The sequence below is a fragment of the Hyaena hyaena genome, unplaced genomic scaffold, assembly GCF_003009895.1.
Source record: "Hyaena hyaena isolate Hyena2069 unplaced genomic scaffold, ASM300989v1 scaffold_511, whole genome shotgun sequence".
Taxonomy (NCBI): Eukaryota; Metazoa; Chordata; class Mammalia; order Carnivora; family Hyaenidae; genus Hyaena; species Hyaena hyaena.
Window position 1 is genome coordinate 972,561 of NW_024081144.1, and position 18,498 is coordinate 991,058.

At 62.0% G+C, this 18,498-nt stretch overlaps 1 protein-coding gene across 4 annotated transcripts in view; it reads left to right on the forward strand.

Annotated features, from left to right (window-relative positions):
• VAV2 (vav guanine nucleotide exchange factor 2) overlaps window positions 1-18,498 on the forward strand; it is a 146,514-nt gene that overhangs the window by 37,877 nt on the left and 90,139 nt on the right. Inside the window, exon 1 of one of the 4 annotated variants that reach the window (XM_039255167.1) lies at window positions 8,832-8,923. The exons of the other annotated variants lie outside the window; for them this stretch is intronic. Coding sequence (XP_039111098.1) covers window positions 8,852-8,923 — 72 coding nt within the window. The 5' untranslated portion in view covers window positions 8,832-8,851. Of the gene's footprint in view, window positions 1-8,831; window positions 8,924-18,498 lie in introns of those variants that run through there. 4 annotated transcript variants of the gene reach the window in all.

Consider the following 18,498-nt stretch of genomic DNA (forward strand, 5'->3'; position numbering starts at 1 on the left):
CCCCTTCACTCTCTGCCCTCCCCCTCTCTGCCCCTCCCCCTCACTCTCTGCCCCTCCCCGGCTCACTCTCTGCCCTTCCTCCGCTCACTCTCTGCCCTCCCCCCCTCACTCTCTGCCCCTCTCCCCTTCACTCCCCCTCCCCCCTCACTCTCTGCCCTCCCCCCACTCTCTGCTCTCCCCCCTCACTCTCTGCCCCTCCGCCGCTCACACTGCCCCTCCCCTGTTCACACTCTGCCCTCCCTCTTTCTCAAAAGCAAATAAACATTAAAAGAAATAAAAGAATCAAACTGAGCACACTGGGGCACCTGTCTGTCTTTGTGTGAATACAGGGATCTTACAGGAGGCGCCCGGGAAGCCTCTGGTGGGGACCGGGTAGGGGGCTTCTTGCAAGGGGGCCCCGGTGCCCTTGGTGGGTCAGGGGGCCCAGGTGGGTCAGCTGCCTTGTGGGGGGGTCTTGGGGGATGGGTCCTCCAGGACCTCCCCCAGGGTGGCGCCCTATCGCCCGTGTCAGGGACCCGTCTGCAGTGTCTGCCGCCCGCACCCAGCCTGGGCCGCCCTGCCTGCCTGGGCCGATGGGCTCACGTTAGCCTACCTTTGGGCAAGACAGATGAGCCTAGAGGAAAGCCTACACATCCTCTGACAAAATGGGTTTGATTCTCTGATTTATTATTCGTGAAAACATTTTCTAGGCTCAGAAACTTTTTTTTTTAATGTTTATTTTTGAGAGAGAGAGCAGGAGAAGAGAGACACAGAATCCTGAAGCAGCTCCAGGCTCTGAAGCACAGAGCCCGACGCGAGGCCCGAACCCACGAACCGCAAGATCATGACCTGAGCTGAAGTTGGATGCTTAACCCACTGAGCCCCCCCAGGCGCCCCAGCCTCAGAAACTTCTGAAGGTGGTTAAACCTGGCCCTCAGCAAGGTGGGCGCAGACCCACAGGCCACTTCCGGGTTTAGTGTGGGAAGTGGAGCCCGGCAGCCGTCCCCCCGAGCGCGGGGTTCCCCAGCGTCTGCCCTTCCTCGTCCGTCAGGAGCGGTGGCGAGCATGTGCGGGCCCCCCTGCCAGTGTGCTGGCCTCCTTAGGTCCACGAACTCCCACCCACCGTGCCTCAGGGGCCTCATGAAGTAGGGAGGGAACTGAGGCCCAGAGAGAAGACGCATCTTGCTGGTGCCACATGGTGATGGGGGGACGGGGGTCCCTGTTCGGGTGCTGCTGGCAGAGGTTGGTTCTTACGGATTCCACTGCCCCTTCCCTCCCGCCCCCTTCCCCTGCCAGGCCGCTTCGTGCGGGGACAGGGCGAGGTGAGGCCTGTGGAATCTGCAGCGGGGTTAGGAAGCTGGGCTGGAGGCCAGTGTGGAGGCTGGCGGGGCAGATCGGAGGCCAGGAGGCGGTGTGGAGGCCCGCAGTGCCGCCTGGGGAGAGGCCTGAGCCAGGACAGAGCTGACCGTTTAAAAGGTGCAGGGCAGTGAATGCACGACTTTCCGAAGGAAGGTCACAAGTAAGTGCAGATAATTCCCTCCTGCAGTGGATTTCATACCATTTCGGGCCTTCTCAGGAGGCAGAGGGGAGGCAGGGAGGAGGCGGGGAGGGCAGGACCTGCCGAACCGGAGTGAGCCTACTCTTACTGCTTTCCTATAGCATTTGCCTGACACTGTGCTTAAATGAAGGGCTCCAGAGGGGCTAAAATGTAGTGTGAAGCCAGTGACCCCCAACAGCCCAGGATCGGGGCTCTGGTGGGGGGTGGAAGGCCCGATCGCGCCTGTGATGTGGGGACGAAGTCCTGGGTGTGCCAACATCCCTGTCCCTCGGACAGCCCCCCCCCCCAGGTCGGCCTGGATCTGCTGCCCCAGCCCCGCCCCCTCAGCCCGTCTGGATGGCGCCCTTCCTCCTGGTTGAATAGGATACCTCTCTCCTTGCCCTCCTTGTCTCTGCTCAGGACCATCTTCTGTCAGCCTGTCCTTACCCGCGCTGGGCCCCCGGTCACGGCAGGCCTGGCACACGACGTGCACGCCCCTGGTGCCGGGCCGGGCATCCTCCGCCTGGGCCCCTGCGCCTCCCCGGCTGTCTTGTGGACGTGGCCCCCGCGAGGGGACCGGCCTGCTTGGCCAGCCCTCCCGTGGGCTCTTGCTCTTGCTGTCACCCTGTCTGCCCCTCCCCCCAGTACCACCCACCGCTGTCCTGGGGCCCCTGGGCAGCACCGGTGCTTCTAGAAGCCTGGCCAAAGTGGAGCCCTTGAGACGGAACATGACGCCCAGGGGCTGGAGTCGGGGCCCGAGCGGCCCTGTGCTGGATTCACAGGTCACCTCATTCCTCGGGGCCATGGTTTCCCCTTCTGTAAAATGGGTTTGCAGCTCAGCTACACCTCTGAAAACTGTGCAGGAGGAGCTGGCAGGCTGCGGCTGGCTCTGGAGCCCTCGTCCCCGCCCCCGCCGAGCAGGTGGCTGGCGGCCGTGGCCGGAGGTGGGGGCGGGCGCAGCCTCGGTTCCTGCCGGAGCGCCCGCCGCCCCCGCCCCCCCAGCCCCTCGTCCAGCCTGCACTGCATCAGCCGCAGCATTGATTTCTCTGTTTAGCATCTGCATCGATGGACGTGTCCCCAGGGCGCTGTCTGGCCAGGGAGGGAGGTAGCAGGCAGCCTTGGGGTATCGATCGGACCCCCCTTATCTCTGTGCTCAGGCCCCGCCTCGCCTCGTGTTTGCCGTCTCCTCTTCCTGTTTGCTCCGCTAGGCTGCAGCGTGCGGAGCACTTGGTGTCCACTCCAGGCCTCTGTGCTGCTTGTGTGAGGAGTCCTGGGCTCTGACGGTGACCGTGAGGCCGTGGGCCAGGCGCTCCAGCCCCGCAGGGTCCACTGCCACTAAGTACTTGTGCAGACGTGGCCGCCGGGGAGCAGGAGCAGCCCAAGCGCCGGAGAGCGCTCGCTAGCACAGGCACGACACACGCACGGCACACGCACACGTGTGCACACGTCCTGGGGCAGGAGTGGTCCCCTTCGCTCCCTTCCGGACGGGAGCCGTGGGCTGACATGTAGTGGCCGAGGGTGGGGGCAGCTCGGTGTTGGTGGCGGAGTCCCTGCAGGTCTGACGCCCTCCCCCCCCCAGTGTGGGAGGGTCTTGGGTGTGAGGCGGGGTGTGTGTGTGGGGGGGGGGCCTGTGCTGGGCGGGGTCCCAGGGAGGTGGTGGCTTCCAGACCCGGCCAGGTCTCCGAGAGGGGCTTCGGCCGAGGAGCACCCCGTGCCTGTGGGCTCCCTTCTTGCCGATGATTCATTCCCGGGGAGAGGGGGATCCGGGGACTGTGCAGTGGGGGGTGGAAGCAGTCACACCTGACAGCGGAAAAGTGGGGGATGAAGGACATGGGGTCGGGAGGGGTGCGCCCAGGCCTCACTTGCACCGGGGCTGAAGGCTGCCTTCCACTCTGGGCCTCAGTCTCCCCCTCTGGGCTCAGATCGCTGCCTGGATGACCTCTGGGCGGTGGTCGCCGGTGGGGGGGGCTGTTGTCCCCCCCGGGTGTCGGGCAGGCGGGCACGTCTGTCGTGCTCTCCTCGGTGCCTGCTCTGCCCTGCGGGCCCCACCCAAGTGGCGGAGAGCTAGCACTTTCTCGGCTGGGTGTGCTGTGACTCATGCAGGCCTTTTTCTGTCTGTCCACAGCCAATTAAATATTAATTGGCTAATTGTTTCTCCCCAGTGCCCCAAGGCATTGTTTCTGTGGAAGCCTGACAATCTGAAGTTTGCAGGAAAAAATGCTGAACGAGAGCAAGAAAGAGAGAAGGAAAAAAGCAAGACGTAAATAATTAATTGGAACAAGGTGTCCTTTCCCTGCGCCCTGGGAGGCCCTTCTCTGCGAGTATTGATCTTGTAAAGGCACCGAGGGCCCTACGGGGCTGGCGTCAGTGGTGGGGTCTGGTCTGGCCTGAGAGCAGGGTGGGGGGGTGGGGGCGGGCAGCTCCCCTGAGTCACAGGGACTGTGGCTACGACCCCTTTGGGGGGAGACCCCACCGTGGCTCCGAGAGCTTTACCCGCCCCCCTCCCCCCAAGCCAGCACCGGTGCGACGAGCAGGCCCCCCCCTCCCGCCCCCTATTCCAAGATTAGGGAGTTTGGCCTGGGGTCCCTGGATATTTATCCTGGGCAATCCTTTTTGACTTTCATTCTTTAAAAACAATTTTTTATTCTGATGAAATGGACATAACGTATAGTTGATCATGTCAGCCATTTTTGCACATGCCCCAGTGGGTCCGCAGTGTTGGGCGGCCACCTCTCCTGTCCCAGAGCCTTTTCCTCACCCCGGAAGGGGACTCGGCCTCCTCCCGCCCCGGCCCCGGCCACCACTCCCTGGTTTCCTGTCTCTGCGGGTTTGCCTGCTCTGGACACTTCATGTGCCTGGAATCAGGTCAAACGTGGCCTTTTGTGTCTGGCTTCTTTCCCTCCCCCGGGGACATTCTCATCGTGGCACCTGCTGGAACTCATTCTTTGTGGGGCGCCTGGAGGGCTCCGCCGGTCGAGCGTCCAACTCTTTGACTTCGGCTCCGGTCATGATCCCAGGGTCTTGGGATCGAGCCCCGCGTTGGGCTCTGCTATAAGTGTAGAGCCTGCTTGGGATTCTCTCTCCCTCCCCTCTCTGTCTCTGTACTCTCTCTTGCTTTCAAAAATATATATACACGTATATAACGTTGGCGGTTGGGGACCGTTGTGCTGCTGCGGACACAGGGGTGCAAATGTCTGTTGGGTCACTGCTCTCATTTCTTCCGGGTAAATACCCAGACTCGGATTCGCTGGATCCTATGTTTGTGTTTTTGAAAAACTGCTCTCAAATTCACAGGGGTGGCTCCATTTGCATTCCCATCAACAGGGCCGGGTGTTCTGATTCCCTCATATCCTCGCCAACATCTGTTGTTTTCTGTGTGCGTGTGTGTGTGTGTGTGTGTGTGTGTGTGTGTGGAGAGGGAGAGAGAGAGAGAGAGAGACGCCCTTGTGGGCATGAAATCCCACTGTGATTTTGATTTGCATTTCTGGTCGGTGACGTGAGTGCCTTCGAGAGAGGTCTGTTTGAGGCCTTTGCCCACCTTCAAATCCACTCTCCCTGTCAAGCTGTAGAAGTTCTTTTTTTTTTTTTTTAATTTTTTAAATGTTTTTTTAAAAATTTATTTCTGAGAGAGAGAGAGAGAGCGTGAGCAGGGGAGGGTCAGAGAGAGAGGGAGACACAGAATCTGAAACAGGCTCCAGGCTCTGAGCTGGTTGTCAGCACAGAGCCCGACGCGGGGCTCGAACCCACGAACCGTAAGATCGTGACCTGAGCTGAAGTCGGACGCTTAACCAACTGAGCCCCTCAGGTGCCCCTGTAGAAGTTCTTTCTATATGCCAGGTATTAAACCCCTCGACCTCGAGGTGCTGTGCATGACTCACAGATCTTACGCCCCTTCCGTCTGTTGCCTTTTCACTTTCCTGATGACATCCTTCAATGCGTGAAAGGGTTCAGTTTTGATGAAGGCAGATGTAGCTATTTTTTTCTTCTGTTGCCTGTGTGTTTGGTGTCCTAACCAACGAATCACTTCCAAATCCGATTCAGGAAGCTTTTCTCCTGTGTTTACTTCTAAACGTTGTGTGGTTTCAGCTCTTACGTTGAGGTCTTTGATCCCTCCCGAGTTAATTTTGGACACGATGGGAGGAAGTGCCCAAACTGTACCTTGTGTGTGCAGATCCTGTTTCCCCAGCGCCCTTGGTTGAAAAGATCGGCCCTTCCACCGTGGACTGTCATGGCGCCCTTGCAGAAAATCATTTGACCGTGTATTTGAGGGAGGCTGGGTGTTCAGTTGGGGCCTCCATGGGCGGAGCAGCCATAGCGCCCCCCGCCCCCCGCAGGCTAGTGACGGACGTGTCTGCCCAGGCAGGCCCGGTGCCACCTGCCTCAAGACCCCCATCTCTGAAAGTCCCCCCGCCCCCAGCACTGCCCCACCTGGCACCTCTGCTTTCCCATGGGGTTGTCAGGCCCCCGCCCTCGGTGTGCGAGCCCAGGCCGGTAGACACCTCTGGGTCACGGCTGAGGAAAGAGGAGTGATTGGATGGGGCGCTTTCCCAGGGCCAGGAGCCGGGGCCCCAGGGGCTGGTGGCCTGCGATGCCCACACTGTCCCCATTTGCCACCCGGTTGGAACCAGGGAGGCGCACGTGCGTGCCATGCCCACCGCCACATCCACCCGCTCACTCTGCCGGCAGACGTCGTTCCGACCCTCACATCCAGGGATCGTGGCTTAATCTCCACGAAGAGCAAACATCTCGGCCGACAGGCTCTGCGGAGATTTGTGTTCATCATCGGATGACTGTGGTCGGGGCCGAGGCCCCCGGCTTCCTCCCGGATTCAGCGCCCAGCCCGGCGGGTGGGGGGAGCTCGTGGGAGCTCGGGGTGGGGGGGGGCCAGGTTTGAAGTCGGAGCCCCTTTGCCAGCGGGGCCTCCAGGATGCCGAAGGGCCACTCCCAGATGCAACAGGGGTCTCTGGGTGCCTAAAAGGAAGGGTGCTGCTTCAGGGAGGCCCCGAGGGGGTTCGGCGTGTATGGGGGCCGAGTGTGAACACGGGCAGATGCGGCTGATTTCAAAAATGAGGAAGCCCGGTGCGTGAGGCCGAGACCAGCCCCTCACATGGGCCCTGGAAGGAGCGCCCCTGGCCTGGGCTGTGTGCACATACCGGGCTCGGCACAGCCTCGCGGGCACGGTGGCCGTCATGGGGCCTCCTGGGAACCAAGTGTCTGTGGCCACAGCCCTGGTGGCACCCCCACCGTGGCCCCTGGCTGCTGGCTGTTGCATGGAGGGCTTTCACACCTTCCATCCTGGTCTCCTCTCTGCGGGTTGAGGCAGAAAAGGTGCCCGCACGGAGCCCAACACGGGGCTTGAACTCACGACTCTTAAGATCAAACCTGAGCTGAGATCAAGAGTCGGATGCTTAATGGATGGAACCACCTGGGTGCCCCCGTCCGGGGTCTCCTTAGACTGGAGGCACCATGGTTGCTCGGTGTCACCGCCAGGGAGGGGTGAGCCCGGCTGCAGCCCTCATTCCGTCCCCGAGGCCGTGGGAAGTGGCGGCCAAGAGGTGGGTCCTGCCGTATCCGGGCTTGAGACCCAGGGGCCGGGGACCTTAGAGCAAGACACAGCTGTTCTGCACATTCAGGGCCCCTCCCTCCCTTCCTTCCACAGCCACTTAGGGAGGGCGCACCTGCACACCCCACGGCCTCTGTTCCCATGTTGTCTGCTGTCTGGGCGGGGACGGTCTCTCCCGAGTGTGGGAGTTCGGTGGGTCCGCGCGCCCGGCTCCGGTACCTCCTCTCTCCTCTTGGGGCCACACGTCGTCAAATACTACGCGAACGAAGCCAACGACATGTATTAAGTAATTAGTTTTCACATTTTTAATTAATCAGCGGCTAATTGTGAGTTACATCTCCAGTTAGAGCTTCTGGCCCACGCCTGGTGGCGGTGCCCCACGCAGAGGGTGGCCAGCCAGCCGGAAGGGGGCCGGCGGGGAGTTGGGAATTGGGGATGTTCAGTTCGGGGTGTGCAGGGTGCTTGGAGGCTGCGGGGACAGTGACCTCAGGACCCCGCCTAGGGCCCCTAGCTGTGCGGAGGGCACAGCCGGTCAGGACTGGGCCCCGGGGCAGGTTGGCAGGAGAGGGAGTTCAGAGGGTGACGGCGGCCCCCGCCCCAGGGCTCCTCTGTGTCATGGGGTCCTGGAGGGTCAGCCGAGGCGCTCTGAGGGCGGGCATCGGGGGAGGAAGGAGCAGTCGGCTGGCCCAGCCCTTGTGCCGATGGGGCCACGGGCCTGCTTCGTGACCCTCTGGGGGTCCGAGGCAGAGCCTGGCCTTTCTCTTCTGGCCCCGGGAGCCCAGGCCCCAGGCTATGGGGCACTAAGCTCAGCCTTTCGGGACAACCGACAAGGCTCCGGGCTCAGCCTCGGACGGCTGACCCCCTCACACGTGGGAGCTGCTGATTCCGTATCTCGGGGAGCGCTCGTGCAGTTATGGGAGCCTGGCTCCTGGCCTGTGGCGGGGTCTGTGCGTGTTCACACTTCTCCTGGCCCGAGGGTGGGCCCGCACTGGGGCCCCTTTGGCCACCGGGGCGGGGCTCCGATGAAGGGCGGGCGGGGCCCTTGGCCTCTCCGCCCGGGGTGCCAAGCGTGCACTGTTTACTTTGCTTCCCCGAGACAGACCGCGTCCATCTGGCCCCGAGTTCTGAGCTGTTTCCGGCTTGCATTCCTTCTTGATCTGAGACTGAAATATTTTAGCTGGTGGCAAAAATGGCTCAGTGCACTTTCTCCCTCCCAAGATGAAAGGAATGTTCAGGAAGAATCTGGTGTCCTGGCGCGTTTCCTCATTGAGCGGGCACTCTCTGACCTGTGGGTTAGAAAGGCAGGGAAGGCGGTCCGCTCTCCTGGCCCCTGGGGACGGGGAGGCCCTCGGCTGGGAGTCTGGATGTCTGGTTCCCCGGAGGCCGCCAGCCCGGGGCTGCGTGGCTCCTGGGCAGTGGCCACAGTGCTCCTCCCGTGGAAGGTTCCAGAACTGGCCCAGGGGTGTTTTTGCTCTCCAGCGGGCAGTCGGGGGGCATTGGAAACGCAGAGGTGAAGCCGGGGAGGAGGCTGTAAACCAGGAGGGCCACAGGCAGGTGAGGGAAACGGGCAGGATGAGAAGTTAAGGAGCGGAAATGATTCAGATCTTACGGAGGCTGTGGATCCCAGGGGCCGAGGATGGGCGGGGCTCGGACAGGCCCAGGCTTGGGCTCTGCCTTGTGCTGATTCATTGGGTGATCTTGGTCATACTACATAGGCTTGCTGGCCTCAGTCATCTCATCTACAAAATGGGAGTGGGCAGGACACCAGCCTCATGCAGATCCGAGGTTCAAGCGAGACATGCATGTCGTCCCGGCCAGTGGTGCGCAGAAGTGCCTTCCCGCAGGTGCGTGGCGGGGGGGGGGGGGGGGGGTCCCGAAGGCCCTCGTCTCTGGCCTGGATTTCTTTCTTTCTTTTTTTTTTTTATTAGAAAACTTTTAAAAAATGTTTATTTTTGAGAGAGGGAGTCAGAGCTTGAGCAGGGGAGGGGCAGAGAGAGAGGGAGACACAGAATCGGAAGCAGCTCCAGGCTCTGAGATGTCAGCACAGAGCCCGTCGCGGGGCTTAAACTCACGAGCTGTGAGATCATGACCTGAGCTGAAGTCGGACGCTTAACCGACTGAGCCACCCAGGCGCCCCTCTGGCCTGGATTTCTAGATGGTTCCTGGTAATGGAGGTAGCCAGGGGCAGCGGGTCGTGGGTTCCATCGACAGATGAGGCACTTGAAAACGCAGGAGTAAGACAATTAAGCGACAGGCTTTGTGCCCTGTTTTGTCTTTGTGCCCTAGCGAAGACCACGGGCCTCCTTGGTGTAAGAACAGTTGGTGGCTGAGTTTCTAATGGCTTCCCTATTAATTTGACTGGTGGAAACCACCCTAAGATGTCTTTCAAATGGAAAAGGAACACTGTCCTAATACTGTGGGCATATCATTAGGAAAAGCAAATTAAGTCATGTTTAATGGTGTTAGAATCTCAATCACTTTGCAGGATAGAGCCAGTGGAGCAGGGAAATGAGAAACTGCTGACGCCCTTCGGGGGAGGTTGGGGAAAGGAGCACCTCGCCGTGCTCGTGGGGGGCCGGGCTCGGGGGGGTCTCAGCCAAAGGGATCCAGCCCCGTCGCCATGCTGGGGACGTTCTCCGTTTCATGTGCTGAATCTCTGCTGGCAGGTGTGGGGCCGTTGAGGCCGGCTGTGTCCCCCCTGAAAGTCATCCTAAGGGTTTTAGGATAGGGGCTCTTCGGAGGGGAGTGGCTCGTGGGCTGGAGCCTCGGGGGAGGGCCCCAGGGCGCCTCAGTCACCAGCGCCAGGTCCCCTTGTGGTTGTCAGAGGGCCGGTGACCCTCTGTTACAGCCACCCACGTGGGCCAAGGTGGGGTCCAGCCAGACATTTGTGTCCCTAGGATTCTCTCTTTCAGGCCCTCTGGGTTGTGGTTGGAGTCGGGGTGCAGAACCATTTCAACCTTTTGTTTTTTAAAGTTTATTTATTTTGAGAGAGAGAGAATGAGCAGGGGAGGGGCAGAGAGAGGGGGGGACAGATGATCCAAAATGGGCTCTGTGCTGACAGCAGAGAGCCTGACACGGGACTGGAACTCATGAACTGTGAGATCATGACCTGAGCTGAAGTCGGACACTTAACCAAGTGAGTCCCCCAGGCGCCCCCGTTCGGCCCTTTAATGGCTGCCTGATCAGGCAGATTGCCCCCTCCCTAAGCCTCAGTTTCCTCATCTTACAAGGTGGGGTGGCCCCTGCCTCAGGGCCTTCGTGGGCAAGTGCACCCCTGTGGGGTGGGGCTCAGAGTTGGGTCTGATCCGTCTGGGAATAGCCATGGCCCCTTGTACAGTGTTTATATTTTCAGTGGGGCCGGTATTTTGAGTCGCTAATGGCACTTCAGAGATTATGTTTTTGCAACTTGCTAGAAATGATATCTCTAGTTCTTGCGAACATAAAAATGCCTTTCTTGCAAAAAGGAAAAAAAAAAGAGTTTTCTCTTTCTCAGGGTAGGTTTTCCATTCCCTGATATGTCATAAAACATATTCAACTTGACATTCCACCATTCGGGAGTCATTCCTTTGACTTTACGTTCCTAGTGATGTAGGTAACCTGTTAGGCTTTATCACTCACTTCTCGGCGCTGAGGAGTTTGTTGAATCTTCCCTTGAGAATGGGTTCTGATTAGGAACGGAAAAGAAGCTCGGGCTCCCCAAGGGAGGACCGGCTGGAGGCCGCTCAGGAAGAGAAGCGCAGAGTGCGAAGGCTGAATGAGCTCTCTGGCCGGGCCATTGCCAGCCCCGGTCAGGGCGGGCTGGCCTGTGGCCTGCTTGGGTTTGGTGACGAGAGAGGGAAGCAGGGGTGGGGACTGCGGGGCTCTAGGGGCCCTTGAGCAGCAGCCTCGTCCTTCTTGACAGTCTGCAAGCGTTTACTGTACCCCAGCCCCGAAGCGCGGGGCTTCTCCGTATGGGGCTCCCTGTGTCCTCACACCTGCTGGACAGGACGCTGGGGCGCAGAGATGTGGGGGGGCTGGCTCCGGGTCACACAGCTGATGCTGTTGGAGGGCCGGGACATCAGCACCTGGGCCTCTTCCCCCTCACCTCCACCTGACCTGCCACAGTGTCTGCATACAGAAGGCACTTATTAAATGCTTTAGTGTGACTGGAGGCATCTAAGGAGTGATTTGCAGGGAAGAGACGAAGTTGAGGTTGGTCCGGGAAAGCCAGGTGGGCCTGCCCTTCCGCCACAGAGGCCAGTCCCTCGCATCCCGCCTGTCCCTCTGGAGCGTGCCCCGCCCCCCATCTCCCTGCTCCTCTCTCTCCACCCCTCCTGCCTCCCTCTCCACCTGCCTACCCACCCCTGCGTCTCAAAGCACCAAACTCCCCATTAAAAGTCATGCTGTTTCCTGGGCCTGTGTGGCCCGTTGGGCTCAGGTCACCCCGCTCTGGAGGTGAGGAGCGTCCGTGTTTGTTCCAGCTTGAGATGGCGGCCCCGCCCGGCCTTTGTCAGCGGCCGCCACCCTCCCCGGGATCTCCCCAGGAGAGAGACTTTGGCAGTGAATCCCAGTCTGTTAGCATTCAGCACCCGCAACGGCTCCCCTGGAAATTTGTCTTGTCCTTTATTCCGCCTTATCGGCAGGAGAAGGAACCGCTCCCGGCGGGAGGGCGGGGGAGGGGCGGCTGACAAGTCCCCTCCTTCCCTCCTGTCCCTGTGGGTGTGGCTGGGCCCCGGGCCCACTTCCCACCAGCCTCCCGGGAGGGAAGGCATGGCATGTGTGGTGTGAGTGCCGTGTGCGCATGCATGTGTGGTGTGCACGTGCGTGTGGTGTGTCCGCACGTGGGTGCCATGCAGGGGTGGGTACACGTGTGCATGTGCTTGGGAGTTTTGCATCCTCGGCGTTTCCCGTGCGCTTCTCCGTGGAGACGAGGCCCTCCTTGCAGGCTTGGCTCTCCGGGTGCTTTGCAGAGGGGGTGAGGCCCCCCTGCTTTTGCGTTTCCTTCAAATGAAAGCCAGGCCACTCTCACCCCAGGACCTTTGCACTTGCCGATCCTCTGTCTAGATTGCACTTTCCCCAGGTGGCTGCACGGCCCGACCCTCGCCTCCTCCAGGTCCCGGCCGGCTTCCCCTGTTCTCACCCCCCCCCCCCCCACACACTCCGTTCCCCCTGCAGTGCTCTCCCTAGAACCCTGAGAACTATCCTCTTTGCTTATGTCCCTCTCCCCAGGGAACCCGGGTCCCACGAGAGCCTAGGGTGAGTACGCGGCGGTACTTTCTGGAGATCGCCCCAGGGGGCTTTCTTTCCTCCCCAAACACACAGGGCCGTCCTGGGGGCCTGGTTCTTTCTGGAACACAGCTGGTTTCCACTGTCCACTCTCGGGGCTCGTTAAACAGACCCGCAGCTCCCGGCAGAACAGGGAGGTGGGGGGACCCAGGGGGCTCGCACGCTCTCTCTGGAAGCAGGAAGTGCGAGCAGCCCCTTTTACTGACTTCTGCTTCTCACCCTGGAGCGAGAGCTCCCGCCGGAGCCCCCGTTCTGCGCCCAGTGGTGACGCGGGGGGAACGCCTCTCCCGGGGCTGCCCGGGACCTCCCAGGGCCACCGGCTCCTTGTCTCCATTTGCTGTCGAATGTCAGGCAGCACAGCGGGGACGGGGCCTGGTCTGCTTGCTCCTGCCCGCCCCCCCCCCGGCAGCAGCGTTCAGAGCCCGCGGTTCCCAGAGGACCGCTGCTGGGACCGCGGCCCCCGGCATTCGTGGGGGCTCTCTCTGCGCCGTGAACCGCTCAGCCAGCCCCCCTCCGCATGCCCGTCGCCAGTTCTGGGTTGTCCCCTGTGCTCCTGACTGGCCGGCTCAGGGCCCTCCCCCCCCGCCCCCCGCCAGGCTGGATGACTTGCTGGAATGGCTCACAGAGCCCACTACGACGTCTCCTCTCTGGGGCCTCGGTGCATCACCAAGGTCGTGGGAGCAGCCAGGGGCACAGGCACCCAGGGGGCGGCGTGGGGAGGCCGGGAGCCCCCGAGCCCTCTCCAGGGCCCCGCAATCAGCATTTGGTGGAGGCTCCTCACGCACGGCGGCCCCATCCGTTACCGACTCTCCCCTCCCGGGACGGTGGGGGCCAGGGCCACAGCGCCACACTCCCAACCACGGCGTGGTCTTTCCGGCGGCCAGTCCCCATCGCGAACCATCCAGGAGCCCCGTGTCAGGAACTGGGGTCAAAGACACAATATATTTTAAATGTTTGTTTATATTTGAGAGTAAAAGAGGCGGGGAGGGGTGGGGGGAGGAGGGACGGGGTGAAGGGGGACAGACTCTGAAGCAGCTCCAGGCTCCGAGCTGTCAGCACAGAGCCTGACGTGGGGCTCGAACCCACGAACCGTGAGATCATGACCTGAGCCGAAGTCGGACGCTTAACTGACTGAGCCCCCAGGCGCCCCTGTATTTCTTCTGACGGCCCAGGGATAAGCCCTCAGTCTCCAGCTTCGGGGGCCTCAGGAGAAGCAGCAGAAGCCTGAGTCCCGCTTGCCTGGATTGTGACGAAGCCCGTCTGGACTGGGTCCCCGGGCTCTGTGTTTGTCACCAGCACTCAGGCTGGGCCTGCAAGCCTGTCCTGGGGAAGCCCGGCCGGAGGGCTATGGGCTGCAGGCGTTTTCCTCCACCAGGAAGCTGTGTGGGGGCCAGGGGCCGAGGGCTGGCACAAGTGTCCGCAGGTCCTGGACTGGGGGCCATGGGACCCTCGGGACCACCCCATTCGTACAGTCGGGAGGGGTCGGTAACAGGCCGGAGGAAATGTTTGGGGTGATGGACGTGGCTGTGTTCTGACTCCAAGTTAATCCTCTGAGCCCGGCGTTCATACCGGCTCATGCGCCTCCTGTGCTCCTGGTGGTGTGCCCTGCCCGTGGAAGGTGTGCCGGCCTTGGGCTCCCAGAGGCGGTCCTCTGTCCCGTTACCGGTGACCGGGCCCCACACGGTGTCCGTGGAGCTCCGGGGGCTGCTGAGCCGGCCCAGGAGGACGCTCCCGCCCCCAGGTTTGTAGATGTGTTCGCCCCAGAGGGACCCGGAGCTGGAACGGGCATCCGAGTGGCCCTCCTGTGGTCCCCTCGGGGCTCAGAGTTGACTTGAAGCTGCCCCTCCCTTGAGTCCTCCAGGGCCATCAAGTTCAGAGGTTCCAGACTTTTCCAAGAAAGCGTTAGTCTTGGTGTACGGCTCTCCTGGCCTCTGGGGAGCCTGCGTTCCCCCCGGGGGAGGTGACCACCTGTGGGGTCCTCCCCACTCGCTCGCCCGCATTGCTCTTGGGGGCGGGAGCTCCGTGCGGACGCTAATCCCCACATCCGCCACTGCAGCGCTGGTTTGGGGGAAGTGCTCGCAATATTTCTCTGTGACACCTGGTGCATGGTGCCCACGCAGGTCAGACGTGGCCTCGGGGAGAACGTGGACTCAGCAGCTCACGAATGAGCACCCCTGCACTCTGCAGACGGTCTGAGGCGGCTGTCCAGCAGTACACACTGTCACACGGAGGGAACTGACCAGAAGAGCGCCGGCTTGGGAGGGACGGTGGGGGTGCGGTTGGGGACTCAGGACTGGCCCAGGGCCCTTCCTGGCACCCTGCACGCACACTGGGTTCTGTGCTCCGGCCGGCTGATGTGGAACCAGATGGCCAGTTCCTCCCGAGGGGACATGGCCTGAGCTCCCTCAGGGTCTGACCGGCCACCACTTTCCCATTGTCGGGGCTCCTGACTGCACAGCTGTGGGGGGCGCTGCTCCCCCCGGGCTCCGTCGGCGCTCTCTGCGTGCAGCATGCCCAGCGCTCTGCTCGCCCCGCTCTGTTTCCTGCCATTTCCACGGCGACGTGGGTCCTGTTCAGAAAGACCATTTCAGAAAGCTTCACCCTCCGTGGCAGTCATGGCCATGGGGGCCACAGGCCACAGAGGGGAGGGAAAAGGGATTAGCCTTCTAGTCGTTTTCCTTCTCCGGGCTTGGGTTTGGGTTTAGGGGCTAATGTTCGTGCTTGTGCCCTGTTCTCCCGGAGCACAGACTGGGGAGGAGAGGTCAGTGGCTCCGTGGGCACAGAGCGGTGGTGTGCCGTGGGGGGCGGGGCAGGCCCGGGGCGCCGGAAGGGTGACAAGACAATGATGAGGGTGTGAGGGGGGACATGGGGCCCTGCCTCCCATTTTCAGGTGGCTTTTACCCTGTCGGGCCAGGCTCCCCTTCCTCCCTGCCCACCGGAGCAGGACTGGGGGCCCCTCTCTCTGGCCTCTGCTCCCTGGGGTGACAGTGAGGGGGCAGGAGGGAGGCGTCCCCCAGGACCCTCCCCGCTGCAATCACCCCAAGTGCGGGACTGCCCGACGACTCCCCTTCTCATTGTTACTTGCAGCCTGGCTGTTTTGAAACTCATTAAGCCTGGCATTTATTTACGGAGGCTGGCACGGCCCGCGCGGGCGGGGAACGGGAATTGATTTACGAGGACGGCGGCGGCGGCGGGCTCTAGGAAATGTCAGCCTTCCCTCCAGAGTCTATAAATCAGTTTTGATGCCTGCGAGGTTTCTCCCATCCCGGAAGTCTCCGAGGGCTCCGCCTCTTGGGCAAGGTTGGAGCTAGCCGCCTGGTGACTCACTTAGTGTCCTGGCTTTGCTGGACCAGCTGGGTCAAAGAGACCCCCGCCCCCCGGTCACCCAGGCCAGCAGGGATGAGGCTGCGGGGACTTGAGCCCTCTGTCTGGGGACAGCTGCACGGCCCAAACCAGCCCGAGTTTGAAGCACTGACCAGGGATGGTGGCCAGCCTCTGGGACGCCACACGGGGCTGTGGGGGGGCTTCAGTTGCTACGGGGAGGAAGGGTCCTCCTTGCACTTGGAGGTAGGCTGGTGGGGTTCCTTGGCCCCGAACATGGGATTGATGTTTTGTGGGCGACAGAGGACAGGTGCGCAGGCTGCGCCCCGCGCCGCAGCTCGGCAGGCGTCTCCCCGGTGTTCTTTAGGAGGCCTCCTGTCCTTGGTGGAAGGAAGGCTGGGTGTGGTGAGGGTACCCCAGGAGCCAGGCCAGGCCCGCCGCTCCGCCTCTCGCTGGCGGAGGCCACGCCGCACAGAGCTGTGGCGGAGAGGAGAGAATCTTCATGCAGGGGTGGGGGGCATAGGACCCCAGTGGGGAGCACCACCTGCGGGGGAGGGGGGCCTGAGGGACAGCGGAGGGGGCGGGGGAGGCGGCTGCTGGGCGGCGCGGACCCCGGGGGTGAGCTCACATCTAGAATCGGAGGTGTTCGCTGCCCGCGTTTCCTGTGGGCCTGCAGGTGCTGCCCCGGCTGCCGTGACAACGCACCGCAGACGGCGCGCCCCGAACCCAAGTTTGTTTCCTCGCGTTTCTGGACGCCCCAGGCCCCCCCACCAGGTGCCTTTGTGAGTCCGTCCGGGGTTTGCAGACGGCCGTCTTCTGCCGGTGTCCTCACATCTTCCCTCTGCGCGTCTGTCTCTGTCGGCCGCCCCTCTTTGTAAGGACGCAGTCCTGTTCTTAGGGCCTGCCCGGGACCCCTCGTGTCACCCGTTGACCTCTGTAGAGGCCCTGTCTCCAAATGAGGTCACGTCCCGAGGACCCAGGATTAGGACCCCCCCCTTTTATTTGGTGGGTGGGAGGGATACAGTTAAACCCCAAACCCTCCTCTGCTCTCATCGGAGAAGGTACCCACCTTCCCCGTTCACCTAAACGTGGGCACATCTGCGTCTACACCCCATACCCGACGCAACACGCATAAAACCGATTCCGTAAACCAGATCCTGGAAGCTGCAGAGGAGCCTGGCTACGAATGGGACTGAGCTCGGGACAGAAATGGGAAGTGTCACCCCAAACAGGAGCTGATTTTCATGGTCCTGGCGTGACAGAGCGTGGCTGGGCCCATGGGCACGGCTGTGACTGCGTGGGGGAAGCCCGGTCAAGTTCAAAGGCCTGACTGTTCAAGGTCCTGGGAGGCTCTCACTGTGTCCAGGCGCTGTGTGTGCATGTTCATATGTGCGCCGCACACCGATCCTCCCACAGCCGTGACGGGTGCCCATTTCTGTCCCACTTTACAGATGAGGAAGGTGAGGCTTAGGAGGTGATGCCCTGCCCGGGTCCAAGGCCACAGTCGCCTGTGTCCTGCCAGGTCTGCGTCCCTTGGCCCAGGGACATGGCGGTGGGCATGTTCTGATCTGACTCGAACAAAACTGAGGCTCAGAGACGCTCACAGAGCCACCCAAGGTTGTGACGGCTCAACTGTGGTGGAGACAGGACTCCTGCCCAGCTCCCTGGGCCCCTGGGGCAAAGCCGTCCACCCTCCCCAGGCTCCCTCCGAGAGCAGCGTCACATCGGCCCAGTCCCACCCCTGCCGGCCTCGTGGGCAGAGGCTGGCATTGCGGGAAGTGGCCGGGTTCTCTGTGCTCACAGTAACCCAGTGAACGGGTCGTAGAGAGTCAGCCGGGAAGGTGGGGCCCGGCCCGGCCTGTCACCCCGAGCACAGCCAGCATCTCCGGGGACTGGGAGGGTTCCTGGGGGGAGCAGAGGAGGCCCTGGGGGGCAGCGCTGGAGGGCGGCGGGCTTGAGAGCCAGTGAGACCTTGGGGGTGGGGGCCTGGCCTTCCTCTCGGTGAGGAGCTGGTCCGTCTGCAGAACCAAATGCTACAACCCGCTCCTTCCCTGGTATCAGGTCGTTGAGGGCAGGGGGAGGAGGGCAGGGTGGCCGGTCAGCCTCAGGCCCGAGTGTTGTGGGGTGTTGGCCCTGCTGTGGCCTCAGAGCCTGCTCCAGCTAGCTATTTCTGCGTAACAAATTCCCCCCGAACACAGAAGCTATTTCTGCGTAACAAATCCCCCCGAACACAGAACCTTACAGCAGCTGTTTTGTTGTGTTCTGTGGGTTAGGAACTGGGGCTCGGCGTGGACTGTGCCCGCCTGAGGGAGGTCGGCTGGTGGTTGGTCTGGCCTGCAGGGTCTGTGGCGGCTTTGTGCCCACGGCGCAGGGGGTTTTGCGTGGCTGGGTCCAGCGGCAGCCGCCTCTCCCCCTCCGTGAGCCTCAGGGCCTGTCCATGCGGTTTCTCTGTTGGTGTCGTTGGACTTCTTACAGGGTGCTGAGGACTCCAGGAGACCAAGGCGGAAGCTTCTAGGCCTCTTTCCAGGCCAGATGTGGGGCTGCCACACTGTCCCTTCTGCCATGCTGCCCTGGTCACAGTGGTCACGGGCCCACCCAGGTGCAGAGAGAGGTACCTTTTGCGGCCATCTTTAACCTGTCCCGGCCCCCCTGCCGTGAGATGGGCACGAGTGTCACCGCTCTAAAGGGCTGGTGACAGAGGTGGGCTGTGGGGGACATGTGGCCCGGGGCCTGTCCAGGGAGAGGTCACGGCTGCTGCTGTGACCGCTGGGCTCAGGAGTGGCCTTGTGAAGCCCCCCCACCCCCCCCAGACACCCTGTGATTCTGATTACGA